Below are 19,992 nucleotides of genomic sequence, written 5' to 3' on the forward strand. Positions count from 1 at the left end.
CGGGTAGACTTCCCACAATGAGTTGGGTGAATTTTGGCCCATTCCTCTTGACAGAGCTGGTGTAACTGAGTCAGGTTTGTAGGCCTCCTTGCTCACACATGCTCTTTCAGTTCTGCCCACAAATTTTCTATAGGATTGAGGTCAGGACTTTGTGATGGCCACTCCAATACCTTGACTTTGTTGTCTTTAAGCCATTTTGCCACAACTTTGGAAGTTAGCGGTATGATGGCTGCATGGTCCCATGGTGTTTATACTTGCGTACTATTGTTTGTACAAATGAACGTGGTACCTTCAGGCATTTGGAAATTGCTCCCAAGGATGAACCAGACTTGTGGAGGTCTACAATTGTTTCTGAGGTCTTGTCTGATTTCTTTTGATTTTCCCATGATGTCAAGCAAAGAGGCACTGAGTTTGAAGGTAGGTCTTGAAATACATCCGCAGGTACACCTCCAATTGACTCAAATGATGTCAATTAGCCTATCAGAAGCTTCTAAAGCCATGACATAATTTTCTGGAATTTTCGAAAGCTGTTTAAAAGGTACAGTCAACTTAGTGTATGTAAACTTCTTGACCCACTGGAATTGTGATACAGTGAATTATAAGTGAAATAATCTGTCTGTAAACAATTGTTGGAAAAATTGCTTGTGTCATGCACAAAGTAGATGTTAACAAACTATAGTTTTGGCAAGTTGGTTAGGACAAGAAATCTGTGGAGTGGTTGAAAAACGAGTTTTAATGACTCCAACCTAAGTGTATGTATTCTTCCATCTTCAACTGTATCAAACACAAGCAAGACACAGATGCACAGTCTAATTAGCGATTTCATGTTATTTAAAAAAATTATCATTGCAGACATTGGCTAAGCAGGAGCCAGACATGAAGTCAGAGTAGTAGTGTTCTTTTTCAGCAACTCTGGCTAGTGACTATGATATGGCAGCAACTACAAAGATTAGCCTACAACACACAAAACGCAGATTGTTTTTGATCCAATGCAGTATGTAGGGCTGTGTCCTGCATATATAACTGCACTATCTGTTACAACAGACAGAGAAGGTTGTAGCCTTCATAATGGCCTTGAATGTTTGTTCATTCAAATCTCGGAAGGTTTTTATTTCAGCTGTTCAGAATTACGAGGCAGAGACATAGGCTACATAATCATGTTTCAGAAGAAGGTGAGTAAAGAGAGAAACATGTGTAAAATAACACATACGCTGAACGTGATCCGTAGCTTTGAGACAGAGGTTTCCAGAGGGGCGGAGGCTTGATAATACAGTGCATTCGGAAAGTATTCAGACCCCTTGACTTTTTCCACATTTTGTCATCTTACAGCCTTATTCTAAAATGTATTAAATAGTTTTTTTCCTTCATAAATCCACACACAATACCCCATAATGACAAAGAAAAAAAAACAGGTTTTTAGAAATGTTTGCAAATTTATTCAAAATTAAAAACTGAAATATAACATTTACATAAGTATTCAGACCCTTTACTCAGTACTTTGTTGAAGCACCTTTGGCAGCGATTACAGCCTCAAGTCTTCTTGGGTATGACGCTACAAGCTTGGCACACCTGTATTTGGGGAGTTTCTCCCATTATTCTCTGCAGATCCTATCAAGCTTTGTCAGGTTGGATGGGGAGCGTCACTGCACAGCTATTTTCAGGTCTTTCCAGAGATGTTCAAATCGGGTTCAAGTCCAGGCTCTGGCTAGGCCACTCTAGGACGTTCAGAAACGTGTCCCGAAGCCAATCCTGCATTGTCTTGTGCTTAGGGTCGTTGTCCTGTTGGAAGGTGAACCTTCGCCCCAGTCTGAAGTCCTAAGCGCTCTGGAGCAGGTTTTCATCAGGGATCTCTGTACTTTGCTCTGTTCATCTTTCCCTCGATCCTGACTAGTCCACCAGTCCCTGCCGCATGATGCTGCCACCACCATGCTTTACCTGACACTTGGAGTTCAATCTTGGTTTCATCCGACCAGAGAATCTTGTTTCTCATGATCTGAGAGTACCTTAGGTGCCTTTTGGCAAACTCCAAGTGGGGTGTCATGTACCTTTTACTAAGGAGTGGCTTCCGTCTGGCAACTCTACCATAAAGGCCTGATTGGTGGAGTGCTGCAAGGATGGTTGTCCTTCTGGAAGGTTCTCCCATCTCCACAGAGGATCTCTGGAGCTCTGTCAGAGTGACCATCGGGTTCTTGGTCACCCGATTGCTCTGTTTGGCCAGGCGACCAGGCCTAGGAAGAGTTTTGGTGGTTCCAAACTTCTTCTATTTAAGAATGATGGAGGCCACTGCAGAACATTTTTGGTACTTTTTCCCAGATCTGTACCTCGACACAATCCTGTCTCGGAGCTCTACGAATAATTCCTTCGACCTCATGGCTTGGTTTTGGCACTGATATGCAATGTCAACTGTGGGACCTTATATAGACAGGCGTGTGCCTTTCCAAATCATGTCCAATCAATTGAATTTACCACAGGTGGACTCCAATAAAGTTGTAGAAACATCTCAAGGATGATCAATGGAAACAGGATGTACCTGAGCTCAATTTCGAGTCTCGTAGCAAAGGGTCGCTTTGTCATTATGGGGTATTGTGAGTAGCACGATGAGGGAAAAAATGTATTTAATAAATTTTAGAATAAGGCTCTAACTTAACAAAATGTGGAAAAGGTGGAGGGGTCTGAATGCTTTCCGAATGCACTGTATGTGTGACCATGGGGAAAGGGGAGAGCGCGGTTACAGTACCGCTGACGTCAGTGGGTGGGTATGATGATTTTATCGACAAAGCATCGCCTCTGCTAGGCGTGGGTCCACTGCCTAGGTGTGTGTGTTTTCCAGTCTGAAAAAACAACTAGCCTAGTAGTGATATTATATTTCACTGCCCAAGTAATGCATTGAATATGAAATCCCGTTAAAATTTTTCTATACTATAGGCAACATTAAGTATGCCAAGTTATAATATTAGATAAATTGTTTCTAGGAATGTTGAGTTTTTTTACATTGAAAGGTAGCCTGCAATGTGGCCATGGGGTTATAGTCAAGTCGGGTGAATCGTTGGAACAGCTAAACAAGATGATATCATGAGAAGATCATAAGACCATGATATCTGGTTATTTTAGAAGAGTGAAGCAGACATAGTAGATAGTAGAATCAAACTTAGAGGGAACTTAGAGGGACCTCCTTTAATCAAATCTGATTCTTAACCTAACCCTAACCCCACTGCTAACCCTACTGGCTAACCCTAACCTTAAATTTAGCACATTTTTGTTTTCATGAATTTCTATGATATACACAATTTTGACTTTACAGCTGGCACATCTAGCGTAAAATCGCTCATCTCTGTCTCCAGGACAAGAAGACTCATCCCAATAAATATCAACCTGCCCCATATAGGCCTATTATCAGCTACTAAAGTCTATACAGGTGAATGTGCTCACAGTTCCATGCAAGGTAATCATTTCACCAAAAGGAGGCGGTAGCATGCAGAGGACAGAGGCGAATCCAGCTGTCACGGGAGCCCTGGCTCCCCATCACATTCATTTACATCAAAGGGTGGGACGTCAACGCTCTCTTACGTACTTGCATACACGTACAGTCAATGCACCTAAACACCAATCTTCATTCCCACTGCAGAGTCATTTCATGATTGCATAATATTGAAAAGTATGAAATCAATGCTTGTTTGCTAAATATGATATAGTACAAAACGTATTAATTACATTTGCGTACAGTTTCATTGTGGTCCTATTGTAGACATTGTGCCACACAGAGTAGCCTGTTGTTTTTTCATGTCTGGATGATGACAACCTCAAACATGTATTTTGTATCAGCATAGCACTAGAAAATAGCCATCAATATTTACATAGTTTTATGTCTTTATCAATGCCCATAGATTCCTCCATTCACAAACAACACATCATACAGGACACACTAGATCTACTTGGTGATGAAATCTCTGACTTGAGTGTTGAAATGAGTTAGAATAAAGACCTATATTGCTGCTGCTACTGCTACTGCCTGCTATAAATACATCACAGTCTTCATGGTCAAGGTCCGTTGATACACACACACACACAAACGCATGAACGCAGGGAGGCACTCACACACACACAGAGGGAGAATAGGCAACAATCAGCTCTCTCACAGACACCCACACCCACTAACACACAAAGAGCAGCAAACACAGCCTCACACATACACATTAGGCAGACAGAAGACAGACGTTAATGCCAAATTGACATCGCACCCCACGCTTTTCACATCACTGTACAACCCTCCGGTTCTTTCTCTCTGCCTATCACATGCACCTTATAATCTCGTATGGCTCTTATATATGGATTTCATCAGGGGCGCAACTTTCACTGGGGACGGAGGCCCCCGCACACATTCTGAAATTGCATTCTCACATGGTCCTTACATTAGGCTTGTTACTGGGCTAGATCAGCCAATATGTTAGATCTAGTTTGAAGAGAGCAGAGTTGGAGAGACTTGCACTTTCTCTTGAGCTAAAGTATTTTTATAGACTTCATTTTAGGAGTGGGAAGATTTTCAGACAGAGAAGTATGGGTGATCAATATTTGGGACTTTGAAGGCAATGGAGAGACTTGCACTTTCTCTTGAGGTACATCATTTAAACTAAAGCCTAATCATAGGCCTATTTAGGAAGTACATTTCCTTGGAAAGATAGCTGCCCCGTGCTTCTCCGCCTATGTATAGGCTATAGCCTACTCTATTTAATTTAGACCACACGCGGACCTGATCGCGCAGGTATGGTTACTGAACTTGAAGCAACAAGAATGATGACAATGACACTTGCTACGTTTTGCATAGGCCTGTAGGATATAGCCTACCTTTTAGGAGACTGATTTGCAGGCAGAGACAAATATTATTATGACAAATATTATTAACCGACTCACGTTAATAAGTATCAATATTTATTTACAGACACTGTTGTAAACTACAGTCTAATCATATTGAAGTTAACTGCCAAGTGATTCTCCGTCCATGTAGGCAGCCTACTCTATTTCAATGAGACCACACATACTAGGAACACTTGAACTCTCAAGCCCATCTAGCAGTGGTAGCTAGGCTACTGAAGTTGAAGCAACAAATTCCGAGTGTGTGAACTATGTCATTGCAAAATAATATGTCATTTAAATACAATAGGTAGGCTAACCCATACAAAGCAGAAAGAGGACCGTTTCCAAATAATCTGTGGGACAACAAAAATATTTGAATCCCAAAGTCATCTGTCTGACCGTCCACAGACTGTGCTGCAATGATCTCTGTCAGACCCGCAGGTCCTTCAGGCGTCCCACAGGAATGGAACCCTGCTCATCATGTCTTAGCAGGACTAGATGGGGACAGGGGTCCCAGCAGGGTCAGACAGCCAGGGAAGACCAGTCTATGGAGGTCAGGGGAATTTTGCAGTATATTAACAATATCAGTGAATGATATAAAGTTCCATCTTGAATTGATGAGTAGACCTACAGTAGCTACAGGACAGCAGCTTAAAGCTACAGTCTGGGATCTGGGATTGATGGTCATTTCAATTACTGAACCATTGATTCAATTCTTGGATAATATAATGTATAAATGTGCACCAAGGTAATTCTTTGTCATGCCGCGTGTTAGGAGGATCAGATGGTGACGGGGTCCCAGCAGGGTCAGGCAGCCAGGGAAGAGGTGAATTTTTGCAGACACAACACTTAATTCTTTCTGTGCAGCAAACACTTGACAAGTCAGATGCTATTTTAAGGCAGTCTGACAAACCTCCAAAGTTGATTTCCAAACTGTATCAAGAGTTGGTAGAGGCTTTTCCCGATGACACAAATATGTAAAACAAAAATATGAGGGAGACCTGGTAGAAGCTAGTGATGATGAATGGATACATATGTTTGAATCTCCAGTCATGTTCATATCATCTCAGACAAACTGTAGTAATTTAAGACCGTCCATAGAAAGTACTATATGCCAGTGAAACTGAATAACATGTACTCAATGTAATTCCTCTGCTAGAGGTGTATAACACAAAAGGGGACACATTTGCATATGTTATGGTCTTGTGAAGGCTGGCAGAATTCTTTCAAAGAGTATGTTCTTTTATCTCAGCATGTCTACAGATTCTCCCTTCTCCCATTTTTGTTTGCTTGGAAATGTTGATACTGGAGACTGTTATCTGAAGATACTGTGTAACCAAGCATTTATAACGGCTAAGATATGCAGTGCCATTAAATTGAAGGTTGGTAATAAAAGCTTTGATTTATTACCAGATTAAGGGTAAACTGGGCAACTGTCATATGTTCTGGAGGCCTTATATGTAATACAGTTCGAATAAAGGAGTCTGTATTGAAAACATGCCCATGTCAGTGGAAATACCTATTTAGGCAATCCCTAGCTGCTGGGCTGCTCAGTCCTGGTGGTCTGCCGTCCTGTGGGTTGTCACTCTGGCCTTGGCCTAACACACCCGAAACCAATAATGAATGCTTCACTAAGATCCTAAAGTTGTGTGGGGTGTGTGGGTTGGGGGCGCTGCAGGGTGGTGGACCCCTAGGGACAGGACAGGGCGACCCAGCTATATTGTGTGCAAGTAAAAAGAGCTCTAATCCTGGGAGATGAATTTACATGAAGGATTTGCTGTTTCTGTGAGTTAATGTACAGTATATTTGAGATGTACAGTGGGGCAAAAAAGTATTTAGTCAGCCACCAATTGTGCAAGTTCTCCCACTTAACAAGATGAGAGAGGCCTGTAATTGTCATCATAGGTACAGTTCAACTATGACAGACTTAATGAGAAAAAAAAAATCAAGAAAATCACATTGTAGGATTTTTTTATGAATTTATTTTAAAATTATGGTGGAAAATAAGTATTTGATCACCTACAAACAAGCAAGATTTCTGGCTCTCACAGACCTGTAACTTCTTCATTAAGAGGCTCCTCTGTCCTCCACTCGTTACCTGTATTAACTTCTTGGATATAGGGGGCGCTCTTTTAATTTATGGGTAAGAAAACGTGCCCGTTTTAAGCGCAATATTTTGTCTCGAAAAGATGCTCGACTATGCATATAATTGGCAGCTTTGGAAAGAAAACACTCTAAGGTTTCCAAAACTGCAAAGATATTATCTGTGAGTGCCACAGAACTCATGCTACAGGCGAAACCAAGATGAAACTTCAACCAGGAAATGGGCAGAATTTTTGAAGCTCTGTTTTCCATTGTCTCCTTATATGGCTGTGAATGCGCCGGGAATGAGCCTGCCCTTTCTATCGTTTCTCCAAGGTGTCTGCAGCATTGTGACGTATTTGTAGGCATATCATTGGAAGATTGGCCATAAGAGACTACATTTACCAGGGGTCCGCCCGGTGTCCTTTGTCTAAATTGGTGCGTAATCTACAAGCTGCACGCAGTCATCCAGTGATTGAGAGGAGAGAGGAGGCTTTCAACGAACGATATATCATGAAGAGATTTGTGAAAAACACCTTGAGGATTGATTCTAAACAACGTTTACCATGTTTCAGTCGATATTGTGGAGTTAATTTGGAAAAAAGTTCGGCGTTTTGAAGACTGAATTTTCGTTTTTTTTTGGTAGCCAAACGTGACGCACCAAACGGAGCAATTTCTCCTAAACAAATAATCTTTCAGGAAAAACTGAGCATTTGCTATCAAACTGAGAGTCTCCTCATTGAAAACATCTGAAGTTCTTCAAAGATAATTATTTTATTTGAATGATTTTCTGTTTTTTTGTGAAAATGTTGCCTGCTGATGCTAACGCTAAATGCTACGCTAGCTGCGCTAGCTGTTACAGAAATGCTTGTTTTGCTATGGTTGAGAAGCATATTTTGAAAATCTAAGATGACAGTGTTGTTAACAAAAGGCTAAGCTTGAGAGCTAGCATATTAATTTCATTTCATTTGCGATTTTCATGAATAGTTAACGATGCGTTATGGTAATGAGCTTGAGGCTGTATTCACGATCCCGGATCCGGGATGGCTCGACGCAAGAAGTTAATGGCACCTGTTTGAACTGGTTATCAGTATAAAAGACACCTGTCCACAACCTCAAACAGTCACACTCCAAACTCCACTATGGCCAAGACCAAAGAGCTGTCAAAGGACACCAGAAACAAAATTGTAGACCTGCACCAGGCTGGGAAGAATGAATTTGCAATAGGTAAGCAGCTTGGTTTGAAGAAATCAACTGTGGGAGCAATTATTAGGAAATGGAAGACATACAAGACCACTGATAATCTCCCTCGATCTGGGGCTCCATCAAGATCTCACCCCGTGGGGTCAAAATGATCACAAGAACGGTGAGCAAAAATCCCAGAACCACACGGGGGGACCTAGTGAATGACCTGCAGAGAGCTGGGACCAAAGTAACAAAGCCTACCATCAGTAACACACTACGCCGCCAGGGACTCAAATCCTACAGTGCCAGACGTGTACCCCTGCTTAAGCCAGTACATGTCCAGGCCCGTCTGAAGTTTGCTAGAGAGCATTTTGATGATCCAGAAGAAGATTGGGAGAATGTCATATGGTCAGATGAAACCAAAATAGAACTTTTTAGTAAAAAATCAACTCGTCGTGTTTGGAGGACAAAGAATGCTGAGTTGCATCCAAAGAACACCAAACCTACTGTGAAGCATTGGGGTGGAAACATCATGCTTTGGGGCTGTTTTTCTGCAAAGGGACCAGGACGACTGATCCGTGTAAAGGAAAGAATGAATGGGGCCATGTATCGTGAGATTTTGAGTGAAAACCTCCTTCCATCAGCAACGGCATTGAAGATGAAACGTGGCTGGGTCTTTCAGCATGACAATGATCCCAAACACATCGCCCGGGCAATGAAGGAGTGGCTTCGTAAGAAGCATTTCAAGGTCCTGGAGTGGCCTAGCCAATCTCCAGATCTCAACCCCATAGAAAATCTTTGGAGGGAGTTGAAAGTCTGTGTTGTCCAGCAACAGTCCCAAAACATCACTGCTCTAGAGGAGATCTACATGGAGGAATTGGCCAAAATACCAGCAACAGTGTGTGAAAACCTTGTGAAGACTTACTGAAAACGTTTGACCTCTGTCATTGCCAACAAAGGGTAAATAACAAAGTATTGAGATAAACTTTTGTTATTGACCAAATACTTATTTTCCACCATAATTTGCAAATAAATTCATTAAAAATCCTACAATGTGATTTTCTGGATTTTTTTCTTCTCATTCTCTGTCATAGTTGAAGTGTACCTATGATGACAATTACAGGCCTCTCATCTTTTTAAGTGGGAGAACTTGCACAATTGGTGGCTGACTAAATACTTTTTTGCCCCACTGTATGTGTTTTTTTTGTTTCCAAACCTTTCCTTGGTATCAAATTTTTTTAAAGGTGGGAATGGGAAAGGAACTTGAGTGGAGTTATTGACTAGACTGGTGGGGATCAGGCGTGCCAGCCCGGGCTGGCTGGTCGGTCTGGCTGAAATTTGATTTGGAGGATGCCTTAAATAAAGAGAATCAAAAGTATTTACATTTTTTCAAGAGATGTTCATTTGTTAGGCTATAGGTTAAAGGTGCAACACAATATTTATTACTTAATTACCTTTGATCTAGTTCAGTCTTATTAAACACAAACATATTTAATAATGCCCTCCCCACTTCTAAAACCAAAGTGAACTGGATTTCATATATGGCTAATCATTTCTGCCTCCCCCTTTTTATGGATCCAACACATAGGCCTACCAGTGAACAGACATGCAGACTATTGCCACTCACAGAATACTCTCATAAAAAGTATGAGAAATACAAATGATGTGTCTGTGTGTTTGTGCATGTTTGGGTGCGTGCGTATTGTGTGCAAGTATGTTTGTCCTCAGTCTAAACCTACAGTTGAAGTCAGAAGTTGACATACACATTAGCCAACTACATTTAAACTCAGTTTTTCACAATTCCTGACATTAATCATAGTAAAAATGCCCTGTCTTAGGTCAATTAGGATCATCACTTTATTATAAGAATGTGAAATGTCAGAATAATAGTAGAGAGAATTATTTATTTCAGCTTTTATTTCATCACATTCCCAGTGGGTCAGAAGTTTACATACACTCAATTAGTATTTGGTAGCATTGGCTTAAAATTGTTTAACTTGGGTAAAACGTTTCGAATAGCCTTCCACAAGCTTCCCACAATAAGTGAATTTTGAGTGAATTTTGGCCAATTCCGCTTTGCTCACACACGATTTTTCAGTTCTGCCCACAAATTTTCTACAGGATTGAGGTCAGGGCTTTTGTGATGGCCACTCCAATAACTTGACTTTGTTGTCCTTAAGCCATTTTGCCACAACTTTGGAAGTATCCTTGGGGTCATTGTCCAGTTGGAAGACCCACTTTGGAGTCATTAAAACTAATTTTTCAACCACTCCACAGATTTCTTGTTAACAAACTATAGTTTTGGCAAGTAGGTTAGGACATCTACTTTGTGCATGACACAAGTAATTGTTCCATCAATTGTTTACAAACATATTATTTAACTTATAATTCACTGTATCACAATTCCAGTGGGTCAGAAGTTTACATACACTAAGTTGACTGTGCCTTTAAACAGCTTTAAACAGCTGCGAGGAATAACAGCGTAACCTACGTTGCTAACTATCATGACAAAGACCAAAGCCGGAGGGAGTACCGTTGAGGACAGTGGTGTCTCTCTATCATAGGTGAAGGATTTTTTTAACAAATCAAAAATAGTTCTACAAGCAGTTGTGACAACAATAAAATAGCTTCAAGTGTTTTGTCCAAATACTAGTAGATTCAACTAATACAAGAATGGACGACCTGACCAGAGCGGTCCAGGACCTGAAGAACAGTTTGCAGGAGAACGGAGAACGGCAAGATGACAGCAATCTGTAAGTCATTGAGAGAGGACATCAGTTCTGTGTGTGAATGATAAAAATGATTAAATTGTTTTTTCCCCTCATCAATCTACTGTACAACAGTACCGCAAAATCACAAATCAAGGTTTAGAAATGTTTGTAAGTGTATTAAAATACAAAACAGAAATATCACATATATAGAAAAGTGTGCCTTTCCAAATCATGTCCAATCAACTGAATTTACCACAGGTGGTCTCCAGTCAAGTTGTAGAAACATCTCAAGGATGATCAATTGAAACAGGATACACTGGAGGTAATTTTCAAGTCTCACAGCAAAGGGTCTGAATACTTATGTAAATAAGGTATTGTTGTTTTTTAATTTCAATAAACTAGTAAACTTTTTTTTTAAATGTTTTTGCTTCGTCATTATGGGGTATTGTGTGTAGATTGCTGAGGAAAATGTTTTATTTAATTTTAGAACAAGGCTGTAACAAAATGTGGGAAAAGTCAAGGGGTCTGAATACTTTCTGAAGGCACTATATCTAATAGACCTTAAAGGGTTTTCGTTCATGGAAGCTTCTCTAATGTCAAGCATGTAAAGTGTGGTGTACCGCAGGGCAACTCCCTATGCCCTCTACTCTTTTCTATTTTTACCAATGACCTGTCACTGGCCTTAAACAAATCATGTTTAGTTAAGCTGCAGCTGGCCCAGAACAGGGTGACACATCTTGCTCTTCATTGTAATCAGAGGGCTGATGTAAATACAAATACTATGCATGCCAGTCTCTTTTGGCTAAGAGTTGAGAGACTGGCTGCATCACTTCTTTTTATAAGAGAAATGAATGTGTTGAAAATCCCAAATTGTTTGCATAGTCAACTTACACACAGCTCTGACACACACACACTTACCCCGCCATACATGCCACCAGGGGTCTTTTCACAGAATTCACACAATCCAGAACAAATTCAAGTGTACAGTATTAGATAGAGCCATTATTGCATGGAACTTCATTCCATCTCATTTTGCTCAAATGAACAGCAAACCTCGTTTAAACAGATAAAGCATCACCTCACATCACAACGTCTCTCCCCTATTTGACCTAGATAGTTTGTGTATGTATTGATATGTAGGCTACTTGTGCCTTTTAAAATGTTTTTTTTATGTAGTTCTGTCCTTGAGATGCTCTTGTCTATTAATGTTCTGTATTATGTCACGTTTCATTTTTTGTGTGGACCCCAGGAAGAGTAGCTGCTGCTTTTGCAACAGCTAATAGGATCCTAATAAAATACCCCAAAAATACCAAACCTATGCGAAGGGCTTGGCGCACGTGTCAGACTTATTCCACGGAGGCCCGAGTGTCTGTGGGTTTTCGCTCCACCCTTGTACTCGATTGATGAATTAAGGTCACTAATTAGTAAGAAACTTCCCTCACCTAGTTGTCTAGGTCTTAATTGAAAGGAAAAAACAAAAACCCGCCGACACTCAGCCCTCCATGGTATGAGTTTGACACCCCTGGCTTGGAGTAAAGAGAACTCACCCTGCTCATCGCTGTCTGGTTTTGCTGGTCCTTCCTCCTCATCTTCCTCCTCTCCCTTACTGTCTTTTGACAGCAGTCGTCGGAACAGGCTACCAAGCGAACGAGTCATGTCTGGCTCTCCAACGCTTTCTGAGACGTCCAAAAACACAGTCCGGAAAATGCAGAGCCCCCCTGTACCCCTTAATCTGCTTTTTCCCTCCTATGCCCCTGCTTACACAACCCCTCTTCCCCTGTTTAAGTCAGTTGACGTGTCACTTGTAAATAGTTAGTTAAGCTGACCAGTCCTTGTCCACTCGGTGTGTGTCTGCCTCACTGTATTTAGCCCTGGCTGTCCTTGTCCTGCTCCTGTTGACATGAAAACTCTAACTCACTAAATCCCCACCCTCCACCACCACCACCACTCTCTCCAGGCTCCTGCAGCACACACACACACGCTTGCGTCCATACACGCCTTGGCTTTGCAAGCAGGTTATCTAACACTGCAATGAGACACCAAAGTCAACCTTTTCACCTTTGTCAAGCGGGACAGCTGCACGCCTCCCTCTCCAGTGATTGACGCCATGCGTCAAACACAATTAGGAGTTATTCGAACGGTTTAACTATGTGGATATGTGATCCCTTGGCCCCGGCAAGCCATGCAATAGAAATGGAAAGTCTATTCTGAGAGTGTAAATTGGGGTCACTGCATCGTGGGAACTATTTATATCTGTGTTTATGTGGTGAAAGTGCTGGGAGAGGAAATTCCCGGTGAGCAATGACAGAGGCAAGACATCGGAGACACTGGGGACATATTAAAGAGAGTATGTCTTAATTAGGTAATCAGGGTGTGGATGGCTAAGTATGCAGTGTATAGTCAGTGTATTTAAGTAGTCAGTGTATTTTTTTAAACTTTTTTTTCTATGATTTGTCATCGAGTATGTTTGTGTGTGTGTGTGTGGGGGGGGGTAAGTTCAGTAGCAAAACTATGTATTTAACAATTTCATGCATCTGCAAAAATGAGCGAATTCTGAAGACTAAGATGTTTTGTTTTTGGTAAAGTGTCTTCATTTAAATACATTTTACATTTTCGCCTGAATATTCTCATTACAGAAATGCGTCTGGATTAAATTCTCAGGATAAAATCTTACTTTAGAAAAACTTGTTTGAATACAACCCAAAAGTTGTTGCTGTAGTTTGTCCATAAATCATGAAAATGGTATATTAGTTGATGTTTACACATAAAAACTGAAATATCACATTTGCATACAGTTGATGTCGGAAGTTTACATACACCTTAGCCAAATACATTTAAACTCAGTTTTTCACAATTCCTAACATTTAATCAGAGTAAACATTCCCTGTCTTAGGTCAGTTAGAATCACCACTTAGGGATAGGAGGCAGTATTCAGAAGTTTGGATGACTGAGGTGCCCAAAGTAAACTGCCTGTTACTCAGGCCCAGAAGCTAGGATATGCATATAATTGGTAGTATTGGATAGAAAACACTATCACGTTTCTAAAACTGTTAAAATAATGTCTGAGTATAACAGAACTGATATGGCAGGCAAAAACCTGAGTAGAATCATTCCGGAATTGTTTTATTCTGAGGTCACGACTCATTGAAATGGCTGTCTATGGGAAAATCAAAGGAATACCTCTCAGAATGCAGTTACTAGGGCTTCCACTAGATGTCAAAAGTTTTTCTAAAAAGAGTTTCAGGCTTGTTTTTTGAAAAATTGCCTAGAATTTGTAGTTTTTCCAGGTGACTCCCATTTTGGCTGTAGCATTGTGGCGCGCGTGGATGAGGGCGCACACTTCATTATTGATCTCTGGTAATGAACATACTATTCTCCGTCTTAAATTTGATCGTTAATATACATATTAAGGTACCTGAGGATTGATTAGAAACATTGTTTGACTTGTTTGGACGAAGGTTATTGGTAACTTTTGGGATTCCTTTGTATACATTTTTGAACGAGGGAAACCGGTGGATTACTGAATCAAAAACGCCAAATAAACAGACTTTTTGGGGATATAACGAAGGACTTTATCGAACAAAATAACCATTTGTTCTGTAGCTGGGACCCTTGAGATTGCAAACAGAGGAAGATCTTCAAAGGTAAGTGATTTATTTTATCGCTACTTCTGACTTTGCCTCTGCTTGTTTGGAAAATGTTTAATGCTTTTTTAAAGCCCAAAGACAATGTGAAATGTCAGAATAATAGAAGAGAGAATTATTTATTTCAGCTTTTATTTATTTCATCACATTCCCAGTAGGTCAGAAGTTTACATACACTCAATTAGTATTTGGTAGCATTGCCTTAAAGTTGTTTAACTTGGGTCAAACGTTTCGGGTAGCCTTCCACAAGCTTCCCACAATAAGTAGGGTGAATTTTTGGCCCATTCCTCCTGACAGAGCTGGTGTAACTAAGTCAGGTTTGTAGGCCTCCTTGCTCGCACACGCTTTTTCAGTTCTGCCCACAAATCTTCTATAGATTATGGGGCGGGAGGGTAGCCTAGTGGTTAGAGCGGTGGTGCAAGTTCAAAGCCCCGAGCTGACAAGGTACAAAACTGTCGTTCTGCCCCTGAACATGCAGTTAACCCACTGTTCCTAAGCCGTCATCGAAAATAAGAATTTGTTCTTAACTGACTTGCCTAGTTAAAATAATATCAGGGCTTTGTGATGGCCACTCCAATACCTTGACTTTGTTGCCCTTAAGCCATTTTGCCACAAATTTGGAAGTATTCTTGGGGTCATTGTCCATTTGGAAGACCCATTTGAGTCTAAGTTTTAACTTCCTGACTGATGTCTTGACATGTTGCTTCAATAAATCCACATAATATTCCATCCTCGTGATGCCATCTATCTTCAAATAATATTTTTGCAGGAATCTCCTTGCGAATGATTTTGCCGAAGATTGTATCTCCGCCGGGCTGGGCACCCGGCCCTCCTGCAGCAAAGAACCCCCACAACATGATGCTGCCACCCCCATGCCTCACGGTTGGGATGGTGTTCTTCGGCTTGCAAGCATTCCCCTTTCTCCTCCAAAAATAACGATGGTCATTATGGCCAAACAGTTATATTTTTGTTTCATCAGACAAGAGGACATATCTCCAAAAAGTACGATCTTTGTCCCCATGTGCAGTTGCAAACCACAGTCTGGCTTTTTTATGGAGGTTATGGAGTAGTGGCTTCTTCCTTGCTGAGCAGCCTTTCAGGTTATGTCTATATAGTACTCGTTTTACTGTGGATATAGATATTTTTGTACCTGTTTCCTCCAGCATCTTCACAAGGCCCTTTGCTGTTGTTCTGGGATTGAGTTGCACTTTTCACACCAAAGTACGTTCATCTCTAGGAGACAAAACACGTCTCCTTCCTGAGCGGTATGACTGCTGCGTCGTCCCATGGTGTTTATACTTGCGTACTATTGTTTGTACAGATGAACGTGGTACCTTCAGGCGTTTGGAAATTGCTCCCAAGGATGAACCAGACTTGTGGAGGTCTACAATTTTTTTCTGAGGTTTTGGCTTATTTCTTTTGATTTACCCATGACATCAAACAAAGAGGCACTGAGTTTGAAGGCCAATTATGTCAATTAGCCTATCAGAAGCTTCTAAAGTCATGACATAATTTTCTGGAATTTTCAAAAGCGGTTTAAAAGGCACAGTCAACTTAGTGTATGTAAACTTCTGACCCACTGGAATTGTGATACAGTGGATAATAAGTGAAATAATCTGTCTGTAAACAATTGTTGGAAAAATTACTTGTGTCATGCAAAGTAGATGTCCTAACCCACTTGTCAAAACTATAGATTGTTAACAAGAAATCTGTGGAGTGGTTGAAAAATGGGTTTAATGACTCCAACCAAAGTGGATGTAAACTTCCGACTTCAACTTTAGGTATTCAGACCTTTTCCTCAGTACTTTGTTGAAGGACCTTTGGCAGCGATTACAGCCTTGAGTCTTCTTGGGTATGACGCTACAAGCTTGGCCTAACAGTATTTATGGAGTTTCTCCCATTTCTATCTGCAGATCCTCAGCTCTTTCAGGTTGGATGGGGAGCGTTTCTGCACAGCTATTTTCAGGTCTCATCAGAGATGTTTGATTGGGTTCAAGTTAGGGCTCTTGCTTGGACACTCAAGGACATTCAGAGACTTGTCCCAAAGCCACTCCTGCATTGTCTTGGCCTTGTCTGTAGGGTTGTTGTCCTGTTGGAAGGTGAACCTTCTCCCCAGTCTGAGGTCCTCTGCGCCCTGGAGCAGGTTTTCATCAAGGACCTCTCTGTACTTTGCTCCGTTCATCTTTGCCTCGACCCTGACTAGTCTCCCAGTCCGTGGCTCTGAAAAACTTCCCCACAGCATGATACTGCCACTTCCAAATCAAATCCAATTTTATTTGTCACATACACATGGTTAGCAGATATTATTGCGAGTGTAGCGAAATGCTTGTGCTTCTAGTTCCGACAATGCAGTAATAACCAACGAGTAATCTAACCTAACAATTTCCAACAACTACCTTATACACAAAAGTGTAAAGGGATGAAGAATATGTACGTAAATATATTTTAATGAGTGATGGTACAGAACGGCATAGGCAAGATGCAGTAGATGGTACCGAGTACAGTATATACATATGAGATGAGTAATGTAGGGTATGTAAACATTATATTAAGTGGCATTGTTTAAAGTGGCTAGTGATACATTTTTTACATACATTTTTCTGGAGTTCAGTCAGTATGTTGGCAGCAGCCAATCAATGTTAGTGGTGGCTGTTTAACAGTCTGATGGCCTTGAGATAGAAGCTGTTTTTCATTCTCTCGGTCCCTGCTTTGATGCACCTGTACTGACCTCGCCTTCTGGATGATAGCAGGGTGAACAGGCAGTGGCTCGGGTGGTTGTTGTCCTTGATGATCTTTATGGCCTCCCTGTGACATCGGGTGGTGTAGGTGTCCTGGAGGGCAGGTAGTTTGCCCCCGGTGATGCGTTGTGCAGACCTCACTACCCTCTGGAGAGCCTTACGGTTGTGGGCGGAGCAGTTGCCGTACCAGGCGGTGATACAGCCCGACAAGATGCTCTCGATTGTGCATCTGTAAAGGTTTGTGAGTGCTTTTGGTGACAAGCTGAATTTCTTCAGCCTCCTGAGGTTGAAGAGGCGCTGCTGCACCTTCTTCACCACGCTGTCTGTGTGGGTAGACCAATTCAGTTTGTCCGTGATGTGTACGCCGAGGAACTTAAAATATACTACCCTCTCCACTACTGTCCCGTCGATGTGGATAGGGGGGTGCTCCCTCTGCTGTTTCCTGAAGTCCACGATCATCTCCCTTGTTTTGTTGATGTTGAGTGTGAGGTTATTTTCTTGACACCACACTGAGGGCCCTCACCTCCTCCCTGTCCCTGTTGGAGGCGTGCATGGCCACGCAGTCGTGGGTGAACAGGGAGTACAGGAGAGGGCTCAGAACGCACCCTTGTGGGGACCCAGTGTTGAGGATCAGTGAAGTGGAGATGTTGTTACCTACCCTCACCACCTGGGGGCAGCCCGTCAGTAAGTCCAGTACCCAGTTGCACAGGGCAGGGTCGAAACCCAGGGTCTCCCCCGCCCCTCTTCTTACCAGAAAGATGCTTGTTTCTGTCGGCGTGGTGCATGAAGAAACCAGCTGGCTGTACCGACTCCGATAGCATGTCTCGAGTGAGCCATGTTTCCGTGAAGCAAAGAACGTTACAGTCTCTTATGTCTCTCTGGAATGCTACCCTTGCTCGGATTTCATCAACCTTGTTGTCGAGAGACTGGACATTGGTGAGTAGTGTGCTCGGGAGCGGTGCGCGATGTGCCCTGACCAGAAGACCACTTTGTCTGCCCCTTTTACAGCATCGTTGTTTTGGTTCCCCTGCTGGGATCCGATCCATTGTCCTGGGTGGTGGGCAAAACACAGGATCCGCTTCGGGAAAGTCGTAATCCTGGTGGTAATGATGGTGAGTTGACGTTGCTCTTATATCCAGTGGTTCCTCCCGACTGTATGTAATAAAACCTAAGATTACCTGGGGTACCAATGTAAGAAATAACATGTAAAAAATCAAAATAATGCTTAGTTTCCTAGGAACGCAAAGCGAGGTGGCCATCTCTGTCGGCGCCAGAAGGGATGGTGCCAGGTTTCCTCCAGATGGGACGCTTGGCACTCAGGCCAAAGGTTTACATTTTTGTTTCATCAGACCAGAAAATCGTTCTCATGGTCTGAGCGTCTTTAGGTGCCTTTTGGCAAACTCCAAGTGGGATGTCAAGTGTCTTTTACTGAGGAGTGGCTTCTGTCTGGTCACTCTACCATAAAGGCCTGATTGGTGGAGTGCTGCAGAGATGGTTCCCCTTCTGGAAGGTTCTCCCATCTCCACAGAGGAACTCTAGAACTCTGTCAGAGAGACCATCGGGTGCTTGGTCACCTCCCTGACCAAGGCCTTTCTCCCCCGATTGTTCAGTTTGGCCGGGAGGCTAGCTCTAGGAAGAGTCTTGGTGGTTCCAAACTTCTTCTATTTAAGAATGATGGAGGCCACTGTGTTCTTGGGGACCTTCAATGCTGCAGACATTTTTTGGTACGCTTCCCCAGATCTGTGCCTCGACACAATGCTGTCTCAGAGCTCTATGGACAATTCCTTCGACCTCATGGCTTGGTTTTTGCTCTGACATGCATTGTCAACTGTGGGACCTTAAAAAGAGTGTTTGCCTTTCCAAACTTATGTAAATCAGGTATTTCTGGGTTTTGTTTGTAATACATTTTCAAACATTTCTAAAAAAAACTGTTTTTGCTTTTGTCAATAAGTGGTCATTTTTTTATAAGGCTGTAATGTAACAAAATGTGGAAAATGTCAAGGAGTCTGAATACTTTCCAAAGGCACTGTACATCTAAAAGACCTTACAGTTACAATTATCCGTGTCCTAATACACCAATACTATCACGTTTGAAGGTAAGACCCAGGTGCAGACAATGTTGAAGTAACAAATGTTTATTAATTCGAACACAGGCAGGCAAAGGTACAGGACGTCAGGCAGGTTCAGGGTCAGGTCAGGCAGAGTTTGGTAATCCAGAGTAGTGGGGCAAAGGTACCAGATGGCAGGCAGGCTCAGGGTCAGGGCAGGCAGAAACGGGAAAACTAGAAAATAGACAAGGCAGGAGCAAGGGGAAAAACGCTGGAAACAGGAGACATGGGGCAGTCAGACATGACTTTAACTCTGAACACAGAAAAGGTAAGAAAAATACGGAGGGTACGGGGCAACAGAGGATGAACAGCAGAGGGGCTAATGATCTTGGAGCGGGGGGGAGGTCTCGGCTTCCGGGGGTGTAGCCGCGGCACTACAGCGGCATGCCAGCGCCTCGCCTCAGGCTTGACCTTCTTGGATTCCCGGGTGGTGCTGCGGAAGCGAAGTGGCCCGGGCCTTATTGAACCCCTCCCGGAGGTCCTGGTACTCTGTGGAGCTGGTGGAGAGGTCCAGGGAAATTTCCAAGCCCCCCGGAAGATGTCCTGGGGCAGGCAGAGGTGACTTCAGGCAATGAGTGTGGCAGGACGGGCTCCAGCCCAAGATGGCACCAGTAGCCCAGTCAATGGAGGGATTGTGTCGCTGGAGCCAAGAGAATCCCAATACCACAGGAAC

The 19,992-nt window shown here is 42.4% G+C and overlaps 1 protein-coding gene across 2 annotated transcripts in view; it reads right to left on the reverse strand.

Moving 5' to 3' along the window:
• LOC112265000 (fibroblast growth factor 12) overlaps window positions 1-19,992 on the reverse strand; it is a 139,781-nt gene that overhangs the window by 83,704 nt on the left and 36,085 nt on the right. Inside the window, exon 1 of one of the 2 annotated variants that reach the window (XM_024441960.2) lies at window positions 12,377-12,762. The exons of the other annotated variant lie outside the window; for it this stretch is intronic. Within the exon in view, the coding sequence (XP_024297728.1) occupies window positions 12,377-12,485 (109 nt within the window). The 5' untranslated portion in view covers window positions 12,486-12,762. Of the gene's footprint in view, window positions 1-12,376; window positions 12,763-19,992 lie in introns of those variants that run through there. 2 annotated transcript variants of the gene reach the window in all.

Source organism: Oncorhynchus tshawytscha, linkage group LG13 (genome assembly GCF_018296145.1).
Source record: "Oncorhynchus tshawytscha isolate Ot180627B linkage group LG13, Otsh_v2.0, whole genome shotgun sequence".
NCBI lineage: Eukaryota > Metazoa > Chordata > Actinopteri > Salmoniformes > Salmonidae > Oncorhynchus > Oncorhynchus tshawytscha.